At 35.0% G+C, this 23,514-nt stretch overlaps 1 protein-coding gene across 1 annotated transcript in view; it reads right to left on the minus strand.

The window, feature by feature from the left end:
* The window catches only part of LOC126827883 (protein MON2 homolog), an 89,366-nt gene that overhangs the window by 28,355 nt on the left and 37,497 nt on the right, over nt 1-23,514 (minus strand). The window contains exons 4-9 of the mRNA XM_050557452.2: nt 19,111-19,273; nt 17,555-17,812; nt 16,696-16,891; nt 15,002-15,573; nt 13,430-13,573; nt 12,677-12,805 (exon numbers count right to left, since the gene is read on the minus strand). Coding sequence (XP_050413409.1) covers nt 12,677-12,805; nt 13,430-13,573; nt 15,002-15,573; nt 16,696-16,891; nt 17,555-17,812; nt 19,111-19,273 — 1,462 coding nt within the window. The remainder of the gene's footprint in view (nt 1-12,676; nt 12,806-13,429; nt 13,574-15,001; nt 15,574-16,695; nt 16,892-17,554; nt 17,813-19,110; nt 19,274-23,514) is intronic.

The following is a 23,514-nucleotide window of genomic DNA, read 5'->3' on the forward strand; positions in this document are numbered from 1 at the left end:
TATATTTTGGTGAGAATTTTTATTTTTGCAATAAAAGTGTAATACTAATCTTAAATGTTCATCCATCTTGGAACAAATTCTGCTGCAATTTTTTTATGGTATTAGAATATTTTGTTTGGTTATTGTTCTGAAGAAAACTTTACTTTCCAGTTAGTGCAACATTAATACTATTCAAAAACTGCACAATTCACGATACATAATATTATATTTTTTTTTGTATATAATTGTATTTTATTTCATTTTTGTATAATGTTGTCTACAAGAGGTCATGGTTTACCAATGTTATAAGTAGTGGGATTTCACAAATGAAGGCATATTACAGAATCCCTGTTTACAAAGCTGTATGTCACAGTTCAAATAAAACACAAGTCCTGAGATTTATAGATCTTATTCAATGTGAAAAGTTATGGCCTATGTAGTTTGCAGAGTTTTTTTCCCTCAGCCAAAAAATATTTTGAAGTAAATGCAATGAAATGGGGTTTAACATTCCACTTTTCTGAAACAGCATTGTGAGCTTTTTGTCTTTTGGAGAGAGAGACACACACACACACAAACACTCAAACTAGGTCATTTTGGGACTAACATATGGTTCAATTTGATTCCCATAATTTGTTTGCGTGTAGGGGTCTTTAGCTGTGGGAGGAAACTGTAGGACCCGTAGAAAACCCACGAGCTTGGACTGGGGACCTTACTCCTTGTCAAGTACAACCTGTGAATCCAAACCACACTAGCTGACTCAATGACAGACCTTATGATGCAACGCGCACATTCTAACCATTCAGCCATCCAAACCCCAGCTTTTGTCAAGAAATTTTGTTGTTATTTGCCAAAAGTTTTATTTAGACAAATCATAGACTGGGAATATAAATTCCATTGTCTTGTCACAAGCTAAAAATTATTTGTTGGAGGTACGGCAACAACCAAGACCATACACACTCAATGCAAAAAAAAATAATTATACTATGTTATTAACTGCAATTATTCCTTGTGTCTTTCAGATGAGTGACCAGTTTTCTCGTCGATGCTGTTTATATTTAAAGTTACCTCCAGATAATTTATGTTAAATAAAAAGAAATTACCATGAATGCAAGTTCATCATATCCGTATCCCATGGACAGTCGTGATGTAGATCGGCCGTTTAAATCATATTCACCCGTGAATATGCCAACAACATTTTATGGATCACAATTTTCAAACTCTTCGTATATTGGACAGACGGGCAATTGTGGAATGCAACTACCCAATTCTACCTATGAATATGGCAACACAATGCCATCATGTAGTGGAGGTCAAGATATGCGAGTGCGGACCAACGGTCACGGTATGCATCTGCAGATGCCACCGATAAAACCAGAAAAAGAAGGATCAATGGATCCCTATCAAAATCACAGTGCAGCTTCCGACATATCGTCACCATCGCCTCACGATGACAGTAGAATCGACCTTTCTCCCGATGACAGAATTAAAGATATAGATGGAATCAACTGTAAAATGCCGCCCAAGAAACGTCCATGCAGCATCCCAGAAACACAAAAAGACGACACTTACTGGGATAAACGCAAGAAAAACAACGATTCCGCCAAACGGTCTCGAGAAGCTAGACGAATGAAGGAAGAACAAATTGCTCTTCGTGTTGTTTATCTTGAGCAAGAAAATCTTCAACTGCGTACCGAGGTCTCCCTACTTAAAAGTGAAATAGAAAAGTTGCGGTGCATGTTATATAATTCATAGGAGAACAAAAAAATAATAAAATTTTGAAACGAAGACGAGAACTTTATGAATAACTGTTTGAATGAATGCTTAGTGTGAGAATTTCTGGTATTTTGAGAAAGAAATGTGTGTACATGGTTTTGTCTCATTATTTATGGACCTACGGGTATCTGCCATGGAGAAAGAATTGACTTTTAACGATTATTTTCAAGGAAGGCTTTAAAATTCAAGATATTATCTGTGTAGGAACTAAGAATAGTCAAAAACAACATATATGCAAAAGGACGATCAACATTTTTTTTTCTAAAATTTAAACTACCGGGTAGAATTATCTGTGTTATTTATTTGGAAATTGACATAAAATTTGAAAAAAAATGAAAAAAAAAATATATATCACAGTATGTAATTAAATAAAAATGGTGATACATGTACTAGTTTCATTGAGAGAGTGAAATGGGGTTTAATGTCCACTTGACACCAACTAGTTCATATGGCTCAATTTTTTTTGCCATAATCCCTAGCACTGGGCAGAAAATGGCAGTGAGGGAGGAAACTGGAAGACCCACGGGGTTGGACAGTCGACCTTACTAATCGTCACGTATGAGCTGGCTCAATGACAGACCTTATGATCAAAAGCGCATGGCACTCATTCCTTAAAAAAAACCCACGTTATTTTGCCATAGACAAGGTTCAAATTTATCCTCGGGGCTTATTTCCAAAGCATAAATTCCTTATATACATGTAAGTACTAAGAATGCCAGATCATTATTGTAATAATAAAGAGTGGATTTTAAAGCCCAAGATCTTGGACAAGGTTCAAATTTATCCCCGGGGCTTATTTCCAAAGCATAAATTCCTTCTATAAGTACTAAGAATGCCAGATCTTTATTGTAATAATAAAGAGTGGATTTTAAAGCCCAAGATCCTGGCAACTTCTCATCTTTGATGTCCTCCTCTATTTGAAGTATTATTATATAACTGTACCTATTGTATTATAATATGGTTACCAAAAATATCTTTTATGTGCTATTATTAGAATTAATTAATGCCAACCTGGTGAGAGGCAGAATTATTTGTAAATCTTTAATATATCACTTGTAGAGTAGAAATGTTTGTTATTTTTGTTGGTTTTTAAATTTTGTCAACTATTTTACACATTCTGATTAAGACATATATTTCTTGGTACCATGGTATATTTCCCACCCTCAAAGTCCTTCCAGAATAGCTTATCAAGGTATATTAATATAACGATGGTGAAAAATATCAATGTGACTTGAAATATCTTCTTTGTACAGAATCGGATTATACATCAACAGTACCTGAAACTACTTGAAATAAAATGTTTAATTTTTTGGGAAACCGATATAAAAATTATTCCAAATTTAAAGAAATTGTTAAATTTACAAAACTATGTTTTAATATCTTTTCAAAAATTTGTCATATCTGAATTTTATTCAGTGGCGTAACAGGGGTTCTTAGCACCCAGGAACAAAAACATTTCTGGTACCCCACACTGGTAACCTTACTTAATGATCGGTTTCCAATATCACGATTCATGCTACAATTCAAATCGTGGTTTTAAACGTGGCGTAATTGTTGTGATCCTATTAGGTCTTATCATATATTGAGCTCAGCCATAGCAATCATGTTGATCTTATCGAAACCTATCCGAACATATCTGCAAGTACCAGATTGTGGACAATCCTGTTCCAGGAAAGTGGGAACCTAGCATTAGGCCCCTCTTATTTTCAAAAATTTAAATGCAATGTATTCAATATATTTGGAGAGGGCATAATTATTAACATGTACTAGAGGCCAGAAACTGGAGTAAAAATTGTGACAACCCCTCCTTCATCTCCCTACTATGCCACTGATTTATTTTTATTTCAAATTTCTTAATAGCCATCAAAACTGGTTTTAGTTTCCTGCTATTCACATATTAGAAAATCTTTTATTTAACTTTCACTTTTTAAATTTAAATCTATAACCTTTATTTGTACATGTAAATCATATTTAATAATGCATTGGTTGTTTTTAATCACAAAAAACTTATTTGAAAAATCATCTTAAAATATCTGCTCATGGTAGTTGGTACTATTTCTGAATAAAAGAAAATAAACTAAAGATGGTTGAATATTTTATTATTGAAAGCAAGATGGTACAAAAAGGATAAAGATATCTTTTTATAAAACAACAGTCTATTTCACTTGAAATTGGATAGAGAAACAGGCTAGTCACTTGAACAGGCTAAGCATACAGTTACCCAATCTAATTTGAACTGAAATAAGAATATTTGCCATCTTACTGGAATTATACTGAGACTTTATAACCATGTACTGCAATGTAAATATATTTGTATGCTACTTTTTGCATTTTACATCTCCACATGGAGAATGACAATTTTCTTAAAAAACATACACATACTCCCACCCATTGTATTTTTTGCTTAAAGATACATTATGGGAGATAAGATAAAGAGATGGCAGTTCTCGCTATAATAGTTAAAAACTAGATAGTGTAAAGGTAATTTGCTGAAAATTTCAGTCAAATTGATCCACTATGAGCCGAGAAAGAAGCCGGTTATCATTACTAAAATCATTAATATAAACAGCATAGTCTCGATTATCCACTTTTTCTGATTTAATTATCTTTGGCCGTTAGCGGCATATAGGAATCTCATCCAGCCTACATCGAAGGCTAGCCTTGACAACGAGAGTTTATTATGGTCTGGATAAGTTAATTAATGTCTAATTGATAATTTAGATAACATTTCAGGCCTAAAGAAAGACTCGTAATAAACAGATTTTGCTCTTGCATAATGCCTGTTTAACATTGGTTGTATTAGCTTTTTATTCTTTTTTTAGCCATTACTTAACAACTCATCTCCATGCATGTATCAGTAGAGATATGTAATCGGTTCTTCAATACAATCTTTATAAATCTCATTGATGTAGGACATTAAACCCCATTATGTGTTCTTCAACAAGATATCCCTTCAGTATCAGAAAGTCTTTCCTTTTAATCTTAACACAAGGGAGTATATATATATATCTCGATATTTCCTAAGCTCATCATTCTAATCGCACATGCTCCAGAGACGTTTTTACATAGCCAGGCCTTTAATCCTTGCATGACTCCACTTAAAGGGACAATAACACTCTTGCTGGCTTGACAGCTCCAGAAAATAAAAAATAGCCTTATTCTAAGTACTAGATGTGTTAGTGTCCTACCTGTTGTGTAAATTATCCATTAAATCCTATTTTACTTGTCCAAAGGGTTCAAAAATATTTTTAAATCCAAGTCACATTTGAAAAGCTTAACGTCAGGCTTTTCAAATCATTTAGTTGAATTTTTCCAATTTTTTAAATTAGGTGTGTTAAGATGAAATTTGTATCATCAATTAATTGGAATATTGTAAAATAGTACAATTTGTTGACAAGAATAAAGATTGGGACATATTATTCAGTTACAACAAGAGTGGTATTGGGTCTTTAATGAAGAATTTTGAAGGGTTTTTTTAAAAGTAAAAGCATGCCCCCGGCAGTGGAAAGAATACATGTCAAATTAATTACATATGTGGAGGAGTGTATATTAATGAAAGGGAGTACATCTCTTCAATAGCTCATGATTTTGTAAGCACATGCACCAAAGAGGTTTTTAAGTAGTCAAGCGTTAATCCTTGCATGAAGAATTTTGAAGTTTTTTTTGAAAAGTAAAAGCATGACCCAGACAGCGGAATAAAATACATGTCAGATTAATTAAGTATGTGTAGGAGTGTATATTATAATAAGATGGTTTATCTACAGGGGTTTGACAGCATGTCAACACAAGACTGCATGTGGTTTGTCTTTAATACCATCACAATAAGACATGGTTTGTTAGTTTATAATAGGGGGGGTTTACACCAGGCTTGTCAACATTCTTTCAACCTCTATATAATAATAAAGAAAAGAAGCTGATGAGATGCCCACAATAAAGACAAGATGCCAATGAACCTCTTTAATACATGTAATGACCAAGGATGTTGATTGTGGGACCTCCTTATGCTTGAGGGCTCTCTCTGATCTTCCTATGAACACAGCCCCGTAAAAGACTTACATACAGTTGTCAATAAGCCCCTGATAAAGAAAGAGTTGTACGGTGTTTGATTTCTGTTAAAAGATTTGAAAGTTAGATGTAAATGTTAGAAGAACAAACAAGTTAAAGTTTGATCCATAAACAAACCCCAGGCATTGTCTATTCATAAGCACTTTTGACATGTTATGTAACAAACACAATCTGGACTTTTTTTTAAAACATTTTTTTGCTGTTTTGGGGCATTGATTTTGGACAATGTTTTCAAATTATCAGCCGAGTAGCCTACATAGCATATTTCATGTTGTCAAAAAACAGGTACTCTAAAAATTTGAAAAAATTTTGACGTTAGAAACACAACCTTTTTTGCTGTTTCTTGGACAATGACTTCCAAATTATTATTTAACTGACCAAATAGAAAATTTCATGTTCCCCAAAAAAGGTACACTTAAAAAATTGGAAAAAAAAATTGCTGTACATCAGGAACACAACAAGGACTTGTTTTATAAAACAATTTTACGTTTTGGGACCATTTAATTTGAAAAATGATTTCAAATTATTAACTCAGTACATGCCACATTGGATGCTTACACAAAAATATTGGAAAAAAAACTTTCATATCATTTCAAAGAGAGAGATAAATGGGGTTTAACATCCACTCAACACAAAATAGGTCAATTTGGGATTAATATATGGTTCAATCTTATTTCAATAATTCGCTTGCGCATAGGTTTTTTTAGCAGTGGGAGAAAACTGGAGGACTCAGAGAAAACCGACAAGGTTGGACAGACAATCTCCTCCTTGTCATGTACAAGTGGGGAATCGAAACCATGGCACATGACATACCTTCTGATCCAACTCCCATGCGTTAACCAGTCGGCCATCCAACCCCCCATATCAGTTAAAATCCTTTGGAAATCATGTCACAATTAACCAAATGAAGACACAAGAGAAATAAAATAAAACATTTAAAATTCTACTGTTCTGCATCAACTGGGCTAATGAAGACTCTGTAGAAAATTTCTGTTCATAATTTCTATTGTCTTGCTAAAACATATAATTATCCACTACAGAAAACTTTCAGATACCCAATATCATTAAATAAAAACATAAGGCAAGCATCATAATCAAATTTTATTTAAAATATAATCAAGTTCCATGTTCACCCTTCTAAATTTTTATTTCCATCGTAAATGTTCCAGTTAAATCATCTATTTGTTTTCTCATCAGGAGCTCTAGTAAAAGGATGTAGAGGTGTGTATTAAGGCCACCCAAATTTTATTTTCTGTACTTCGTGAACACCTGTCAAAATTTCCCTTCTTATTTCAATGGAAAAAGGACTTATAGTTCCAAATATATAAGTTTATAAATTTTAACAAAACGGTGGCTAAGTGAATAAGAGCTGGCTCGTCAGTCTGGAGTTTGCAGGTTCATCCTGGTTTTGGCCGAAAAAGTTCATCAGGATTTACCGGCATGGTTGTCTCTTCTCAATGGTGCAAGACGACGGGCCTGACAAGGACAGCTGTTAAGTCATTCAGATGGGACGAGAAACCAAGGTCCTGTATACACATTGGCGTGCACATAAAAGATCCCTTGGCAGCTGGAATTCGACATCATATTAGGCCGTAGCACTGCTGTCCGGGCAAAATTCCCCTCATAGCACACTGTATGGCATAAGCCCGTCTTCATTAGCTCAGTTGGAGCAGAACAGGATGACAACCCCATTTCCTTTCATTTTCGTTTTTATCAAAACATCGCACACAAGAAATAAGTGGGTTATTTAATGATAAATACCCTGAAGTACTAAAAATAAAATTGGTCTGGCCTTAATGGACAATCTGTAGAAGATTGATTTATTTCAAAAAGATGAATAGGAAGTGAAGAAGGTGATAAGTCAATCAACATTCCAACAGTCTGGAGGATCACAGCTTGGGGCCGTATAACAATAGACTATGACATGTTAAATAGACTTGGTCGAAAGGTACTGCCTGAAGCAATACTTACTTATCCATACTTCCTCTATCATTTACATTAAAATATACCTGTGTAATTAATGTTAAATAAACTACATGTTGGTGTCAAATATAAAATTATATACTATGTATCAGGTGGCAGGACTCTTCCCAACAAAATCTCCATCATTAATTCTTAGATTATTTCAAGGAACATTTCAGTGGAGGTATCTTTATCGAGCAAATGGGAAAAGGCACCTGTAAGTGTACTGAAGTAGTAAATCCAGAAAGTTGTGTGTTTTTCTAACCAGGGATTATGTAAGAGCTAAATCTGCCTATTTCAGGTCTTTCTTTAGGCCTTAAATGTTATAAGAATTATTAATTAGACATTAATTAACTTACCAAGACCATAGTCAACCCTTGATGCCATCGAATGTCTCCGATTTTATGTAGATTTAAATATATTTTGCAGTTGATGATTGAAGACATTTTATATTATCGAAACAATGGCAGCAATGACAATTGAGGCTACACTGTAATTATATTGCCGATAACTCGGCCCAGAGTGAAGTAGTTTGACTGAAATTTTCAACATATTCCCTTTTCATTATCTTTTTTTTAACTATTATAGTGACAACTGCCAGCTCTGTATCTAATCTCTCACAATGCCCCTTTAAAAACCCAAATCGTAGACACGTGAATATAATAAAAGCTCCAAGTATGTGTCATACATAATCCTTGAGTGGCATTTAGTGATTGAGCCCAATAAAAAAACACAACACAATTTGTATGGAAAACAATCACTGATTTGTTGTGATATATTAGTACAAACCAGGTAGTGATTGATTTTCCATATAAATTGTGTTGTGTTTTTTTATGTCTCATACACAGACATGGATGATTAGTCTCCTCTATATTTTTCCATTTTGTTGTGATTGAAATTTTTATTTTGTAATGACACATACTGAGAACAATTGTTATTCGCATAAGTTTGTTACAGGTGGCAAACTCTAAAGGTATCAAGATCCTATTTAATACAAAATTATTCCAAGAAAATTTCTTGTCTACGATATCACCCCACTGGAAGTGGATGGAAAACTCTAGAAACGGACACAAAAAAGAAAATATAATTTTTATCAAACATTTCTGGCTTTAAATGTACATATCACATCAACATAAATTTCATATTCTACATGAAAATCATCAGAAGATCATTATACTCTATTGTTTACACATATAGTGACCTCAAATTGTGACCACCATGATGAGCAACAGTTAACTAACCATTACACTGTAGTATTATGCAACATTTCATGACTGGGACTCATACAATGACCATAGGCTATTTATGATCTGTCTAGCCAAGCCTTCATAATTAAACTTGCATGTCCTCTGTCCACTACTGGACACACTGACCAATATATCGTGTTATCAAAGCTAATTGAACCAGTATGTCCACAAAAGGATGGAGACTTCACACAATGTTTGAGATAAGTAAATGCAGTGTTAATAGTCATTGACTATGATTGAAGAAAATCTAATTCATCCAACAAAATTGCAAAAATATTTAATCTAGCCAATTTATTCCCGTTTTTTGATTCCATCTGGGAACTAACATTTCTTTGTTAGTCTTCCTGGTAATATCCATTAGTGTAATTTATAAACCTCGGATCATCCTGACTCAAACCAGGATCATACATGAGGTATTCTTAAATCCACTTTTACATTGATCATCTTAAAGAACTTACAATGTCAACATTACACAGCATCAATATATCCCAAAGGATATGGTTTTATATATTTTAGAATTTGTTCTCTATAAAGACGTTATAACTAGTTTCATTTCAAAAACCCTCATTTCAATCAAACATTATAAATTTATAAATTAAAATTAATAAATTTAGAAACAATCAAAATTAATAAATTTAGAAACAATCAAAAATTATAAATTTAGAAACAATCAAAAGTTATTTATTTACAAAGAATCAAAATTAATAAATTTTGAAAAAATCAAAAATTATAAATTTAGAAACAATTAAAAGTTATTTATTTAAAAACAATCAAAAATTATTAATTTAAAAACAAAATATTGAACAGATGGAGAAATTTACAGAAGTTCTAATTCATGAGATAATTAAATTCTACTAATATAGAAGTAATGAGGCCAACAATCTCCACTCATTTACAGATAGTCCCAGATGGCGTTAACACAATGTTAAACAATTACACACATCACTTACACTGTTATCAAACATTTCATGGTGGGATATCAAAATGAAATTAAATAGGTTTAACATTCTACTTTTCTGCTCCATCTGGATGGGTATACACAATGCAGTGTGCTATGATGATAATTTTGCCCGGACAGTGGTGCTACAGCCTACTGTTATTTCCTATTCCAACTGTCAAGGATTATTTTATGTGCACGCCAAGGATTATCAAGTGATACATTTTTAATCCCTTGCAAAATACGATATTGTGAAAGGGATATAAGTCCAAAAATGTTTCAGTTTTGTCCAGTGTTTACAAATATGTCATAAATTGAAAAAGTTGGCATTCTCTGCAGTCGATTTAAACAAGCCAGTGCCACCTATAAGTGTTGGGTAAAATATTTTGAAGGACCTCTTTTTAATCCGATTGAATTCAGGCTGGGAGATTATCTACTATTAAAATTTTGGATTTGCTTTGTTACGGTCATTATATGTTATGCTAGGTTCACACTACCATGATTCACGCTACGATTGAAATTGTGGTTTTAATTGTGGTGATCCTATCAGGTTAGTCGTAGCAATCATCTGCACGTACCACATTGTGGACTCTATCATAATGCATCGCACGTGAGTGAGAACCTAGCATAAAATAATCAATGAGAAAACATTGTTAGGGTAGATTAAGCCATGAAAAATATAAATGGCAATAGTCAGCTTTAATGCAATTTCATCGATTAATGCTACAGACAATCAAGTATAGCAGAAGTCCCCATGACGACTAAATGTATTATCATTTTTAACAGTAAAATACAAAGTCCATGGAAAAGGCTTGTACTTCTCATTTCTAGACTTGTACTTCTATGAAATTCTCATTTGTAGACTTGCTTAAATCGGATGGAATCCAAGCGCGGAGATTAACTACCATTGATATTTCGGTTTCGTTTTGTTAAGGGTCCCCCATTCTCTTTGTTTACATTTTTCTTACATTTTTGTTAATTAATGCTACAAATCATAAAGGGAGAAAGAGAAATGGGGTTTAACGTCCACTCAACACAAATTAGGTCATTTTGGGACTAACACATGGTTCATTTTTACTTCAATAATTCACTTGCGCATAGGGGTCTTTAGCAGTGGGAGGAAAAAAAGGACCCGGAGAAAACCCACAAGGTTGGACAGGCGACCCTACTCCTTGTCACGTACAACCGGGGAATAGAAACCCTGCCAGTTGACTCAATGACAGACCGTATGATACAGCGCGCACATGCTAACCATTCGGCCATCCAACCTCCCAAATCATAAAGGATATAAGGCTAAACACATTATCATTGTTCACAGAAAATGTAAAATACTTTTACATCTACAAAATTCTCAATTCCATACACTTGTTTTAAAGTGAGAAAGATCAAAGAAAACAGGTAAACACTTGAGGTGTATAAAGAATCCACGTAAAGTCTGTATAAGGCACCTAGTGTTGACTGTTTACCTTTTAAAACCCATAAAAAAAGTTCATTGACATTTAAAGTGTTTGACTAAAGTTTACGATATTTGTTCAATTACGTCATCAATTAGAGTACTGGATAGTGTAATAGTCAACAAACATTAAAATTGCTATTTCATTGTCTGGAGAAACTGGATGCTCAAGTGGTGCTCTGAAAAGTGACTTAAAATTAAATTTTTAAACTATTACTGTACCCTGAAACACTGTTTTGTTAAATTAAATTCTCATCAACCTATTTGAAATTAGCTGTAATCTAACCTAAAACATAACAGTTCTACTTAATGCATTTAAGAATACCAAGAATATGGAACCCTAACAAGTTGTAGTTCTGCCATATAAAAAAGTTATTCTGGTTCAAAGATTGGATAGATGGGTTTTGATTCAACCCAACAATTATTTAATCATAAGAAGCAAGTTGTCCATCAGGCAATTGCATGATAGTTCTAATAAGCACAAAATCTAATTATGTGTAGTTTAATGGTCGAGTGTGGGACATTAAGTAATATATTGATATTGTACGAGTGCGATAGCATGAGTGCCAAATCTATATATTACGCAACGTCTTGCATGAGACACTATCGAGCATGTGCATTTCAATGAAATATGTCACACAGGTCCAATATTGCAACTAGTATAAATAATGTATACTTGGAACATTGCCTGTACCATTATTTGAAATAATGGTACGCCAACATCAAAGGATGACGTCACATCTGTATTTTAAATTCAATTACTGGCAGAACCCATGTTTCAGTCATCATTGAATAAATGATATTTCACACCAATCATCTTCTGTTTATTTGTTTCAGGGTGGTGTTCTCCACAATTCTTATTCTCAGATACTGCTGTGTCACAGAATCGGTTTTTATTTTAAAACTTTCTCCTTGATTACCTTGCATTCAAATGCTTCAGGTAAAATTGGAAGCATCCAGTAGTCTCAGTTATCAGGGTCATTGTTAATACATCATATTATGTTTAGGTATTTTTGACTTCCAACAACTTGAAATTGGCGGGTAGCCTTCCGAGTTCCAGATATCTTTCATAAAGTTATTACTGCATAGTTTCGTTCTTTAGGCTTAAGTGATATTGTGTGGCTGTTCCATTTATAAAGGCATTGGGTATCGGAGTACAATAGAAGTCTCAGGTTGTCCGGAGTAATTATGATTCATCAGAGTCGTAATGTGTTAACAGAAAGTTCCCCACTCCCTTTGTATACTTTTTAGACAACTTACCTTAATAATATTGTGTAAAACATGTGCTTTAATAACTGATGTGTTATTGGCTGATGCAGAATATAGATCAACAACCATATCAACTGTCTTCTCCGAAAACGGCACAAAATTCATCGTCACCCAATCAACCTATATTTATACAACATAATTAGATTAGTACAATAAAACATGAAATCAGTACTGAAGAACATGAAATCAGTACTAAAGAACATGGCATTGGTACTGAAGAACATGAAATCAGTACTGAAGAACATGATGTTGGTACTAAAGAACATGAAATCAGTACTGAAGAACATGAAATCAGTACATGAAACCAGTATTGTAATACATGACATCAGTACGGAAAAACATGAAGTTAATCTTGTAAATCATCAAAAACATAAAAAAAGTTCTAAATGCTCCATGAATTAAGAGTTATCTCTTATTAAATCAGACCTTGTCTGAATACATACCTGTATGAGGATGAATCGGGTACTTCGAGCAGACTTTAAGGTTTCTAGCATGTTACAAACAGACATTTATTATCATTATTAAAACATTGGAACTTTTGTCACACCAATTTACCCAAAGTATATGGCCTCAGATAAAATTTGCATTCGCATTTGTTTCCTCTAATGTCCCTAACACAACCCAAACCTCTTAGTTTGAGTTCTGATTTGTGTGTTAATTCACCACCAGTCTTTGCCAGTATCTATATCTAGTATATTTGAAAAATGTTCTTAATTTTAAAAAAAAAGCAAACAGAAATCTTACTTGTGGACCTTTGACTGTTCCAAATACTTTAGTTTCTAAATGACCATATTTAGGAGCCTGAACTCCGAACTTGATATAAGTCAGCAGTTGTTCAAATATTTCAGGAAACATGGTATTAGTTGATTCTGCTCCTTCTTTTACTGCCTAAAAACAGGAAGAGGAAAAATTTAAATTAGCATTGACCACTAGAAGTTGACTGAAAATGAAACACTTTGGTCATTTTTGGACTAACACATGGTAATTTGGCAATTAAGGATCTAAAGTGAATCTTAATAAATTTTAGAAACACTAATATAGCAATTTATCATGGGAAATGCCAGATGGAAAGAAAATGAATGTCAAGATATTGCTGTTGTTCTTAGTCCATAACGTCTGCTTCTACCGAAGGTGATATCGCAGGGTCTTTCCTGTGGGAAGAAACAGGAGTGCCTGGAGTAAACCCTTCTACCGAAGGTGATATCGCAAACAAGTGGTCTTATAGTCATTTTTATTATCTTAGCGCACGAGCAGGGGTTTTTCCTGTGGGAAGAAACAGGAGTGCCCGGAGTAAACCCACGAGATTGAGAAGGCACCCCTATTTCCAAGACACATACGCTCACACCAGAGATCGAAACCACAATGTCCACTAGGTCATCCCAATGCCTCAATGTCAAGATAAAGATGTGTTTTGTGGTACAGTTTAGGGGGGATATGGGATGGAGAAAGGCGAAGGGAGAGAGAGAGGTTCAATCAATGTACATTTAACAAACTGAGCCATTTCAGGGCTGTCATTTTGTGAATACAGAGAAAAACATCTTGTTAAATACAAATATGGGATAAAACTCTTGACTTGCATTGATGACAGACCTATGATTTGTAACACAAGCTTAAGACCAGGGCTTACATTTCAGTGATATTTCCTGGTCTTGACTCATGGTTTGAGAACTTACCTTCCAGTCACTTTACATGTCATAAAATTAGAATTTCAAAGAATTTAAAGATGCATTATGTAAGATTTTGATAAAGAATTGACCGTTTTTGCTATAATAGTTCAAAAATTGATAATGTAAAATGAAAATATTGAAAATTTCATTCAAATTACTTTATTCTTAGTCAAGTTATCATTATTTGCAGTTTTGACAAGATGTGTGCATTGATTGTTTTTTTTTATCATAAACACGGTCCTGGTATATTCGAGACTAAGACTCGCTCCTCCATTTTAAATTTAATCATTAAATGGCCGAACTGTGTTAAAATCTCTAGAATCTGATGGCATCGAGAGTTATTTCTGGTCTTGTCATGTTAATAAATGTCTAATTAATAATTTAGATAACATTTCAGGCCTAAAGAAAGACCTGCAATAAGCAGATTTAGCTCTTGAATAATGCATCTTTAACCTTAAAACACAATAAATACTGCAAATTTACCATCTTTATGTTTATAAACTCTTAAAAATACATTTCAAAACAATTGGAATGATGCTAAAAACAGTTATATTCTTTGGAACAAATATCTTTTGACAGGAAAGCCTAGCTTCAGACTTTTCTACTAAACAACTCCCCCTCGATCAAGCTCCAAATGAATTTTGTTTACCTGTATAAGAACTTCCATAGCTTGTAAAGTAACTTCTTGTAAAGGTGTAACAGTAACTTCAGGATAGGTTGGTATAATAAATGGTGAAGCATCACCTTGTACTGGCACCGATAAAGCACTAACCAACACGTTAGATAATTTGTTCAGATCAGACGCCACAAAACGTGGTCTTATGTGAATAAATAATGGGGGAAATGTCTGAATGAGAGCTGTGAGAAATTTCTGAGATGGTACATAAACTTTGTCCGAATTATCTGGTGCCTTTGTGGCCTGGGTACCGATATTTAACCAGACCTTCCAAGCCGTAGCCCACAATGCTATATCAACATCCGAAACAACGGCTTTGGGAATACTAGGTTTTACAGTTTTTGGTTTGGTCTCTCCTGTCCGATTGATTTCTTCTCCTGATGGAGCTTCCAGGAACGTTTTGGGATCATCCGTTTTTGATTCTTTATTGAGTTGCAAGATTTCTTGGAAGCTTTTCAAGGCTGCCAAAGAAACTTCAGCACTCGGACATAATGCCGAGTTCTCTATATGTTCTAATAATAAAGACCATGCTCTGGGAAAATCCCCTGAAAAATTAATAAAGTATAAATCAAAGGGCTATACTATATACCGGAAAACACTGAAAAACAACCGGAAAACACTGAAAAACAACCGGAAAACACTGAAAAACTACCGGAAAACAAGATGTTATACTGAATACCGGAAAACACCGGAAAAACACTAAATGCCAGAAAACACACTAAATACCGAAAACCACCCTAAATAGGTAACCCGGAGAAGGGTAATACTATAAACCGGAAACTAACCCTAACCCAGGCACACAGAGGACCAGGCTCCCGGTAACCTATTTAGGGGGCCATTCTCCGGGTTACCTATTTAGGGTATCTGAAGTGTACCACTAGGAAGAAACCCTGGGAAAAAACTTTTGACACAGCTTACTCTTAGTTGGTGCCTGCTTGTTGCAGAATAGTAGGACATAAAACCCCATTTATTTCAGACATAGAGAGTTAACTCCAGGTTAAAATGCATTGACTTGACAGAGGGTCTGGTAAGGAAAAGCAACCAGTTCTTCGGATGGGATGTAAATCATGTATAACATTGACAGCACAATGAAGTTTCCGTGACTGTTGGAAATCAAAATAAAAGTTGGTCATAACACACTAATGTATGGCTTCTTCATTAAGCTGGTTGGTACAGAAGAGTAAAACTCTAAAGCTATTTGAAGAGCCCAGGGGAAGAGAGAGAGAAATGGGGTTTGATGTCCACTTGACACAAACTAGGTCATTTCGGGACTAACATATGGTTCAATTTTATTTCAATAATTTGCTTGCACGTAGGGGTCTTTTAGCAGTGGGAGTAAACCGGAGTACCCGGAGAAAACCCACAATGGTTGGACACGTACAACCAGGAAATCGATACCACACCAGCTGACTCAATGATAGACTTTATGATACAACACGCATGCGCTAACCATTCGGCCATCGCTGTAACTCTGATTGTTTTTACCTGAAATCGATTGTTCCACAGAAAACTAATACAATTTGCTACCAGATGGTGCCATTAACTGCGGTTCATGGAAAAAGTGACATAGACCGATCTTCCCTTGGGCTCTTCATTTCATTTTAAAATTTTACATAAATTTGTATAAATAATTCATAATACGTGCTCTTATTGCAAAATATTCAAACCTATTTGATGTAATATTTGTCGTTTGGAATTAAATGTTCTGGCTACTCCTGCTAGAGATAATACTCGTGTTTCTGCCCACTGCTTCTCGGCCGTGTCACGGGAATGATGAATTAATATATTGCCAGTCATTTCATCTTTAGTTGTAGAGGCACTGCTAGATAATGACTGAACTTTCTCCAATAATGGGAAGAGAACCTGAAAATATAGCAAAAATTGAAAACATAGTATTTCATGCAAAATACTCCCTTTTTATTAAAATGTGGTCAGAATTAAGCAGAGATCTAAGATAAATAATTTCAATTGAGGTTAAAAGAAATATGTCTTTACATTAAGAGCAATAATAAAGAACAACAATGTTGGCGAGGTGTTGAAATATACAGCAATCAGTAGGCTGATCTTCTGAGCTGTCTTTAAAGGTTGTCACCAATTTAATGTTCTGCAGTTGGAGCAAAAAAGTAGGACGTTAAACCCCATTGCACTGCAGCGCATTAATGTTCTGAAGTTTAGAAAAGAATTTCTCCAAAATCCCAGCAAATTTGAAACAAAAACTGCTAACAAGTTTTCAATGACAAGAGCAATAACTCTCAAAGAATAACTGACTCTGAATGTTTTTCCATAGGAATCATGTCTGTGAACAGTTGAAAAAAACCAAGCATATTTGAAAAACAAATCTCAGAAGCTCTGACTTTAAGAGGAATTACACAAAGTTGGACAATCCGACAGATCGGGACCACAACTATATACAACCAACCTTTCACAGGGGCATATAAAAAGGGAATTCCAACAAGAAAGTACATTTTATATCCTGCATTGTGCATGATACCTGTCACCCTACAGTAGAGAACAAATAAAACTCACCTGCCACAGTACTCGTTTCCACGTCTCTTTCTGAAGGAGTCCTCCATGAGCAGAGATTGTAGAAAACAAAGTTTGACCAGAACTTTTACGAACAGCAGGTCGATCATCTACACACAGATCTCCGAGACTAGAAAACAGACTCATCCACAGATCATCAAAAGCTAATTCAGATTCTTTCTTACTTTCTTCAGTTTTTCCTGTGTTCAGTTCATCGGATATTCTTTGACGATTTTGGTAGAAGAAATCAGAAATGTTCCACTGAAAGAAAGAAGGAAATTGGACGATTCCAAATTATATCCAACTGAAGAACTGTGAGCTATTGTTCTATTTTTTGGTAATAGTACACAAGTCATTTGCAGAATATTTATTCTCAAATTAATCAGAACTTTATCTTCATACAATGATTTTTCAGGACCCAACTTATAAATTCCGTTTTCATAAGGGACTGTTTCATGGCAGGTATATCATTCAATCAATGTACATGTATTGCAATTCACCTTCTCATATTGAATCGCGAGACGCTGAATCAATTTTTCACAATTCTTTTTTATGTTATGCTTCAGTAAGTAAACAGTTACTCTTAATTATCCATGTCACACATTATCCACAGGTACACAAACACTCTTAAATTGTTTTGGTGCTTATTTTGATCCACATCAATATCTTGATATAAACCAGTTTTTCTTGGTAATCATTTACCTGGTTATGAATCGTGAAACAAATAGAAGCGTAGCAACTGAATCGCAATACGTATCGTATCGTGACTACAGTGACAATACCCAGCACTAGTTTCATGCAAGCTTTTGGTGATCAACAATGGCTTGACTTTCCTGTCCAATTTCCCACTTGTCAGTGCAAAGACTGGGGGCCTAGTGATGATTGGTGTATAGTTGTTCAGATCGTACGTAAAACCGATGTCCCATGTATACCATTGGCTGAGCGTTAAAGATCCCCTAATTGTTTGGAACCCAAATAAGAGTAGGCCGTAGCATTGTGGTCATTGCAAAATAACACTCATAGCACACTGTATGACATATCCTTTCTTTTTCAGCCCTCTGTTGGTGCAGAAAAGTAGGACATATGGGACTAACATATGGTTCAATTTTATTTCAATAATTAACTTGCGTGTAGGGGTCTTTAGCAGTGGGAGGAAACCAGGAGGACCTGGAGAAAACCACGAGGTTGAACAGGCGACCCCACTCCTTGTCACGTACAAGTGGGGAATCAAAACCATGCCACTTGACTCAATGACAGACCTTATGATCTAATGTGCATGTGTTAAACCATTCAGCCCCTCCCCCTGATATAATCAGACATTCAGGGCCGTTACTAGCTCAGAGCAACAAGGGAGGTGGGAAGTGTTCTCAGGGGTGCTGTAAAATTGACTTACAATGTATATCTATTTTTTTAATGATCAACAATTTTTTCACAAGGGAGTGGGGGGGAGGGTACTTTTTGCAGGGTGGCTTTGCGCCCACCCACCCTTGCACCCCTCCTAGTTACGGGCCTGCAGACATTTCAAACAAACAGATGAAAATATGAAATCAAGTACTTACCAACAATCCTATAGCTGTTAGACTCACATTTAATTCTTTGTTCTGTAAACCAAATCTACCAGCAACTTCAACACAATTCTTTAAATATATACTGGGTATTATCGGTAGAAAATCAGCTACTACCAGTTGCAGAGATTGAAAAGCTGTTTGCACTAATTTCTCACTGAAATTAAAACATGGATTAATATTTGCTTAAAATTTTAACAAAAACATTGGACCAACTTGATTTAGTTACTGTTCAATATGCTGAGTATTGGGAGCCAAGGTGGCTAGGTGGTTAAGATGCTGGTTCGCTAGTCTGGAGGTCGGGTGTTCGATCCCTGCATTGGTCGAGAAAGTTCATCCAGATTTTCCGACGTGGTTTCCCCTTGTCAGTGGTGCAGAATGGAGGGCCTGACAAGGACAGCTGCCTAGTCCTTCGGATGAGATGGAAAACCAATTTCGCGTGTATATATTGGAATGCACGTAAAAGATCCCTTGGCAGTTGGAATTCGATATAAGAGTAGGCGATAGTGCCGCTGTCCAGGCAAAATTTCCCTCATAGCACACTGTATGGCATATGCTCGTCTTCATTAGCCCAATATAGTAGCAGAACAGTAGGACGCTAAACCCCATTTCATTTCATTTCATTTACACTGAGTATTACCCCAGAACAATACGAAATCAAGTACAGGGAAAATTTCTAGATCAGAAGTAATATTTTCTACCTTGCTGCGATAAATTTTGTTTTAAACAGTATTTATTTCCAAACTATTGTACAATTTAAAGGCATAAAGAACAGGACAAAGAAAAACCATACCAAGTAGGCTTCCTTGTGGGATAAATTTTCATACATTAAAAGCTTTATTGAAACATATAGTACATAACAGAAAAGTTATGTAAATTCATTTGGGATTCCTTATATTGGCTAATACTTTCAGATGAGAGAGAGAGAGAGAGAAAGAGAGAGAGAGAGAGAGAGAGAGAGAGAGAGAGAGAGAGAGATGGGCTTTAAGGCGCACAACTGGGGAATCAAAACCACGCCAGTTGACTTAATGACAAATGCTATGATACAGCATGCACACATTACTTATTCTGCCATCCCCCGCCCCATCTCCCTCCTTTTATATGAATCTGCATAATGCAAGATTAAAATAGTAACATTTTCAATAATACCCTCTACTGTTTTATAACATCCCTTTGTTGTTTCAAGAAAATGTCACTTTGAGAAATATAACGGTATTTGAGAAATATAATGGTATTTGAGAAATATAATGGTATTTGAGAAATATAATGGTATTTGAGAAATATAACGGTATTTGAGAAATTACTCTCTACTATTTTATAACCATTATATTTTGCTTAAATATTCAAGAAATGCCACTTTGAGAAAAAGAATGGTATACGCGGAATTATGGACGAGATTACATAAATATAAATAAATATGATACAACTGTAAGAGTACAATAAAAATAAACCTGGAGTTTTCACAGAAACAAACTTTATTCTGTGTAGGCCTACAAAATATGTGGCAATGATTGACATGAAATGTGTAATGATTGACCTGAAATGTGCAATGATCGACCGGACATGTGTAATGATTGACCCGAAATGTGCAATGATCGACCTGACATGTGTAATGATCAACCTGAAATGTGCAATGATCGACTTGACATGTGTAGTGATCGACCAGAAATGTGAGGTGAACTTGATTCCATTGGATAGGTCTGATTTTAATTTACAATATATTTATTTTGCATTTTATCTATTTTTGAACTACTATAGCAAGAACAGGCCAGCTTTTTATTCTATCTTACATAATGTATCTATAAGCGATGAGAGTAAACATAGATCACAATCATGGGTTTCTGTGGTAATCATAATATACTTTATATCAGTAATAGAAACATAGTGGGTTAGAATAATCATTGGAGCCAGTCACAGCGAGAACATGGGATGTGCAAATTGTGCAGTGATCAATTCTGTTTATCTTATACCCTGACTAAACAAATTCCACAGTGTTTCGAAGTAATCCTATAATCACTTGATTTATATCCTGTGTCCACTGGGCCCATCCCTTATAGCCTATCCAGACACGGACAAAGTTAATCTAGCTACATTAATAAACTAGATTAGATTTGCCAAGAAAGACATCATATGTATGTACATATTCATTTCTACTAGACAGTAGTCTGAAGTTTTCATTCTTGATAGGCTGAGCAAAAATACTAACAATCACACAAATTGAATATCTTGGTAAGAATTTAGTAGTTGTCTCCCTTTAACTGTTAAGTATGTACATTAAGACCCTTCCAATTATTATCAGCAACGGTCAACCAACTGCTGAAGACAATCTCAGAAAGAATCCCAAAGGCAATTTTGTTACTTCATATTGTCTTTTGTCAATATGTCAGCAAAACAATTTGCTATGCCAATTAAATAAATGCCAAATTCCAAAAAAAACTTGTGATTGTGTAATACTGTTCCCCCACACTTTGTACAAGTAAAAAGAAATGATTTCATTGCATTCTGATATATTGCTTTTTTGTGTCAGCCACTGCTTGTTTTAGGTTCCACATAATGCCACGTAATGCATTAAGAGTCATTTATAATATGTCCTAGAGTTTTATACATAAGAAGTTGACATTTAACAAAAAAAATAGTAACACAACAATAGGTCCTCCCTGGGGAGAGAGAGAGAGAGGGAGAGAGAGGGATGGGGTTTAACGTCCACTCGACACAAACTAGGTCATTTCAGGACTAATACATGGTTGAATTTTATTTCAATAATTTGCTTGCGAGTAGAGAGCTTTAGCAGTGGGAGGAAACCGGAGAACCTGAAGAAAATCCACAAGGTTGGACAGGCGACCCTACTCCGTGTCATGTACAAGTGTGGAATCGAGACCACGTTAATCGACTCAATGACAGACCTTATGGTCATACATGCGCGCATTTAACCAATCGGCCACCCAACCCCCTGACTACCTTCAGTACATGACAGTTGCTCCCAACAGCATTATAATGACATAAGCTTATAATTAGGGGTTTATATGGCAAGCCAAAGCGGAGGAATTAATTGCAAGATTGTTTTTCTGCATGGAAAGAGAAATAATCAAGTATATAACAATTTTTTCATCACCTTCCAAGCATTTTTTTCTGTACAAAACGACGTATAAAGATTCAATAAAGATTATTTTTTTCCATTGCTGCTCTTTTGTTATAGTCAAGTCAATACATACTGTTCACGGAAATATTTTACAACTATATTCGGTTTTTATAAACAATTCAACAAAATTATTTTTCACATGTCAAGACAAAAACTACACATGTCAAGACGAAAAAATTCATATGTCAACACTAAAAAATTCACATGTCAAGATGGAAAAATTCGAAACCACGCCAGTTGACTCAATGACAGGCCTTATGATACAGCGCGCGCATGCTAACCATTCGGCCATCCACCCCCCCCTGACAGATTGAGGAATCCCTTGTAAACCATTATATGGTGAAAGATGAATCTCTAAAGGGAATATCAGCCCAAAAATGGTTCAATTCCGCTCAGTATTGACAAAGACATGGAGAGATGAAACTTCCTTAATATACGGCTTCCTGCTTCCTCTGCAGATGGGGATCATGCTAGCCTGGAGGTCGGGTGTTCAATCCCTGCATTGGCCGAGAAAGTTCATCCCGATTTTCCGGCGCGGTTTCCCCTTGTCAGCGATGCAGGACGGAGGGCCTGACAAGGACAGCTGTCTAGTCTTTCGGATGAGACGAAAAACCGAAGTCCCGTGTATACATTGGAATGCATGTAAAAGATCCCTTGGCAGTTGGAATTCGATATAAGAGTAGGTGATAGTGCTAAATCTGCCTATTGCAGATCTTTTTTTTAGGCCTTAAATGTTATATGAATTATTAATTACACATTTATTACCATGACAAGATCATAATCAACTCTCGATGACATTGGATGGCTCCGATTTTAAGTAGATTAGAACGGTTCGGCCATTTAATGATTTAATTTAAAAATGGTGAGACGAGCCTAATAAACATCAATGCACACATCTTGTCAAAACTACAAATAGTGATCACTTCACTCAGAATAAAGTAATTTGAATGAAATCTTTAATATATTCATTTTGCATTATCTTTTTATGAACTATTATACCAAGAACGGTCAGTTCTTTATCTAAATTATACATAATGTATCTTTAAACTTACTGATTTGGTAACGAAAACGTGACAATGGTTTCTGTCCCATCCGAACAACTAGACAGTTGTCTTTCCAATTCCATGTTTTAATGATATTTTACATATTTAAAATTTGAAATGTCAGGTACTAATACTAATATCATTACTTCTTGATCTGAATCCCAATACTAACGTTGACATCATGAACATTTAGTTGCTTTAACAGTCCATTTATTT

This window comes from Patella vulgata, chromosome 7 (assembly GCF_932274485.2).
Source record: "Patella vulgata chromosome 7, xgPatVulg1.2, whole genome shotgun sequence".
Classification (NCBI taxonomy): Eukaryota; Metazoa; Mollusca; class Gastropoda; family Patellidae; genus Patella; species Patella vulgata.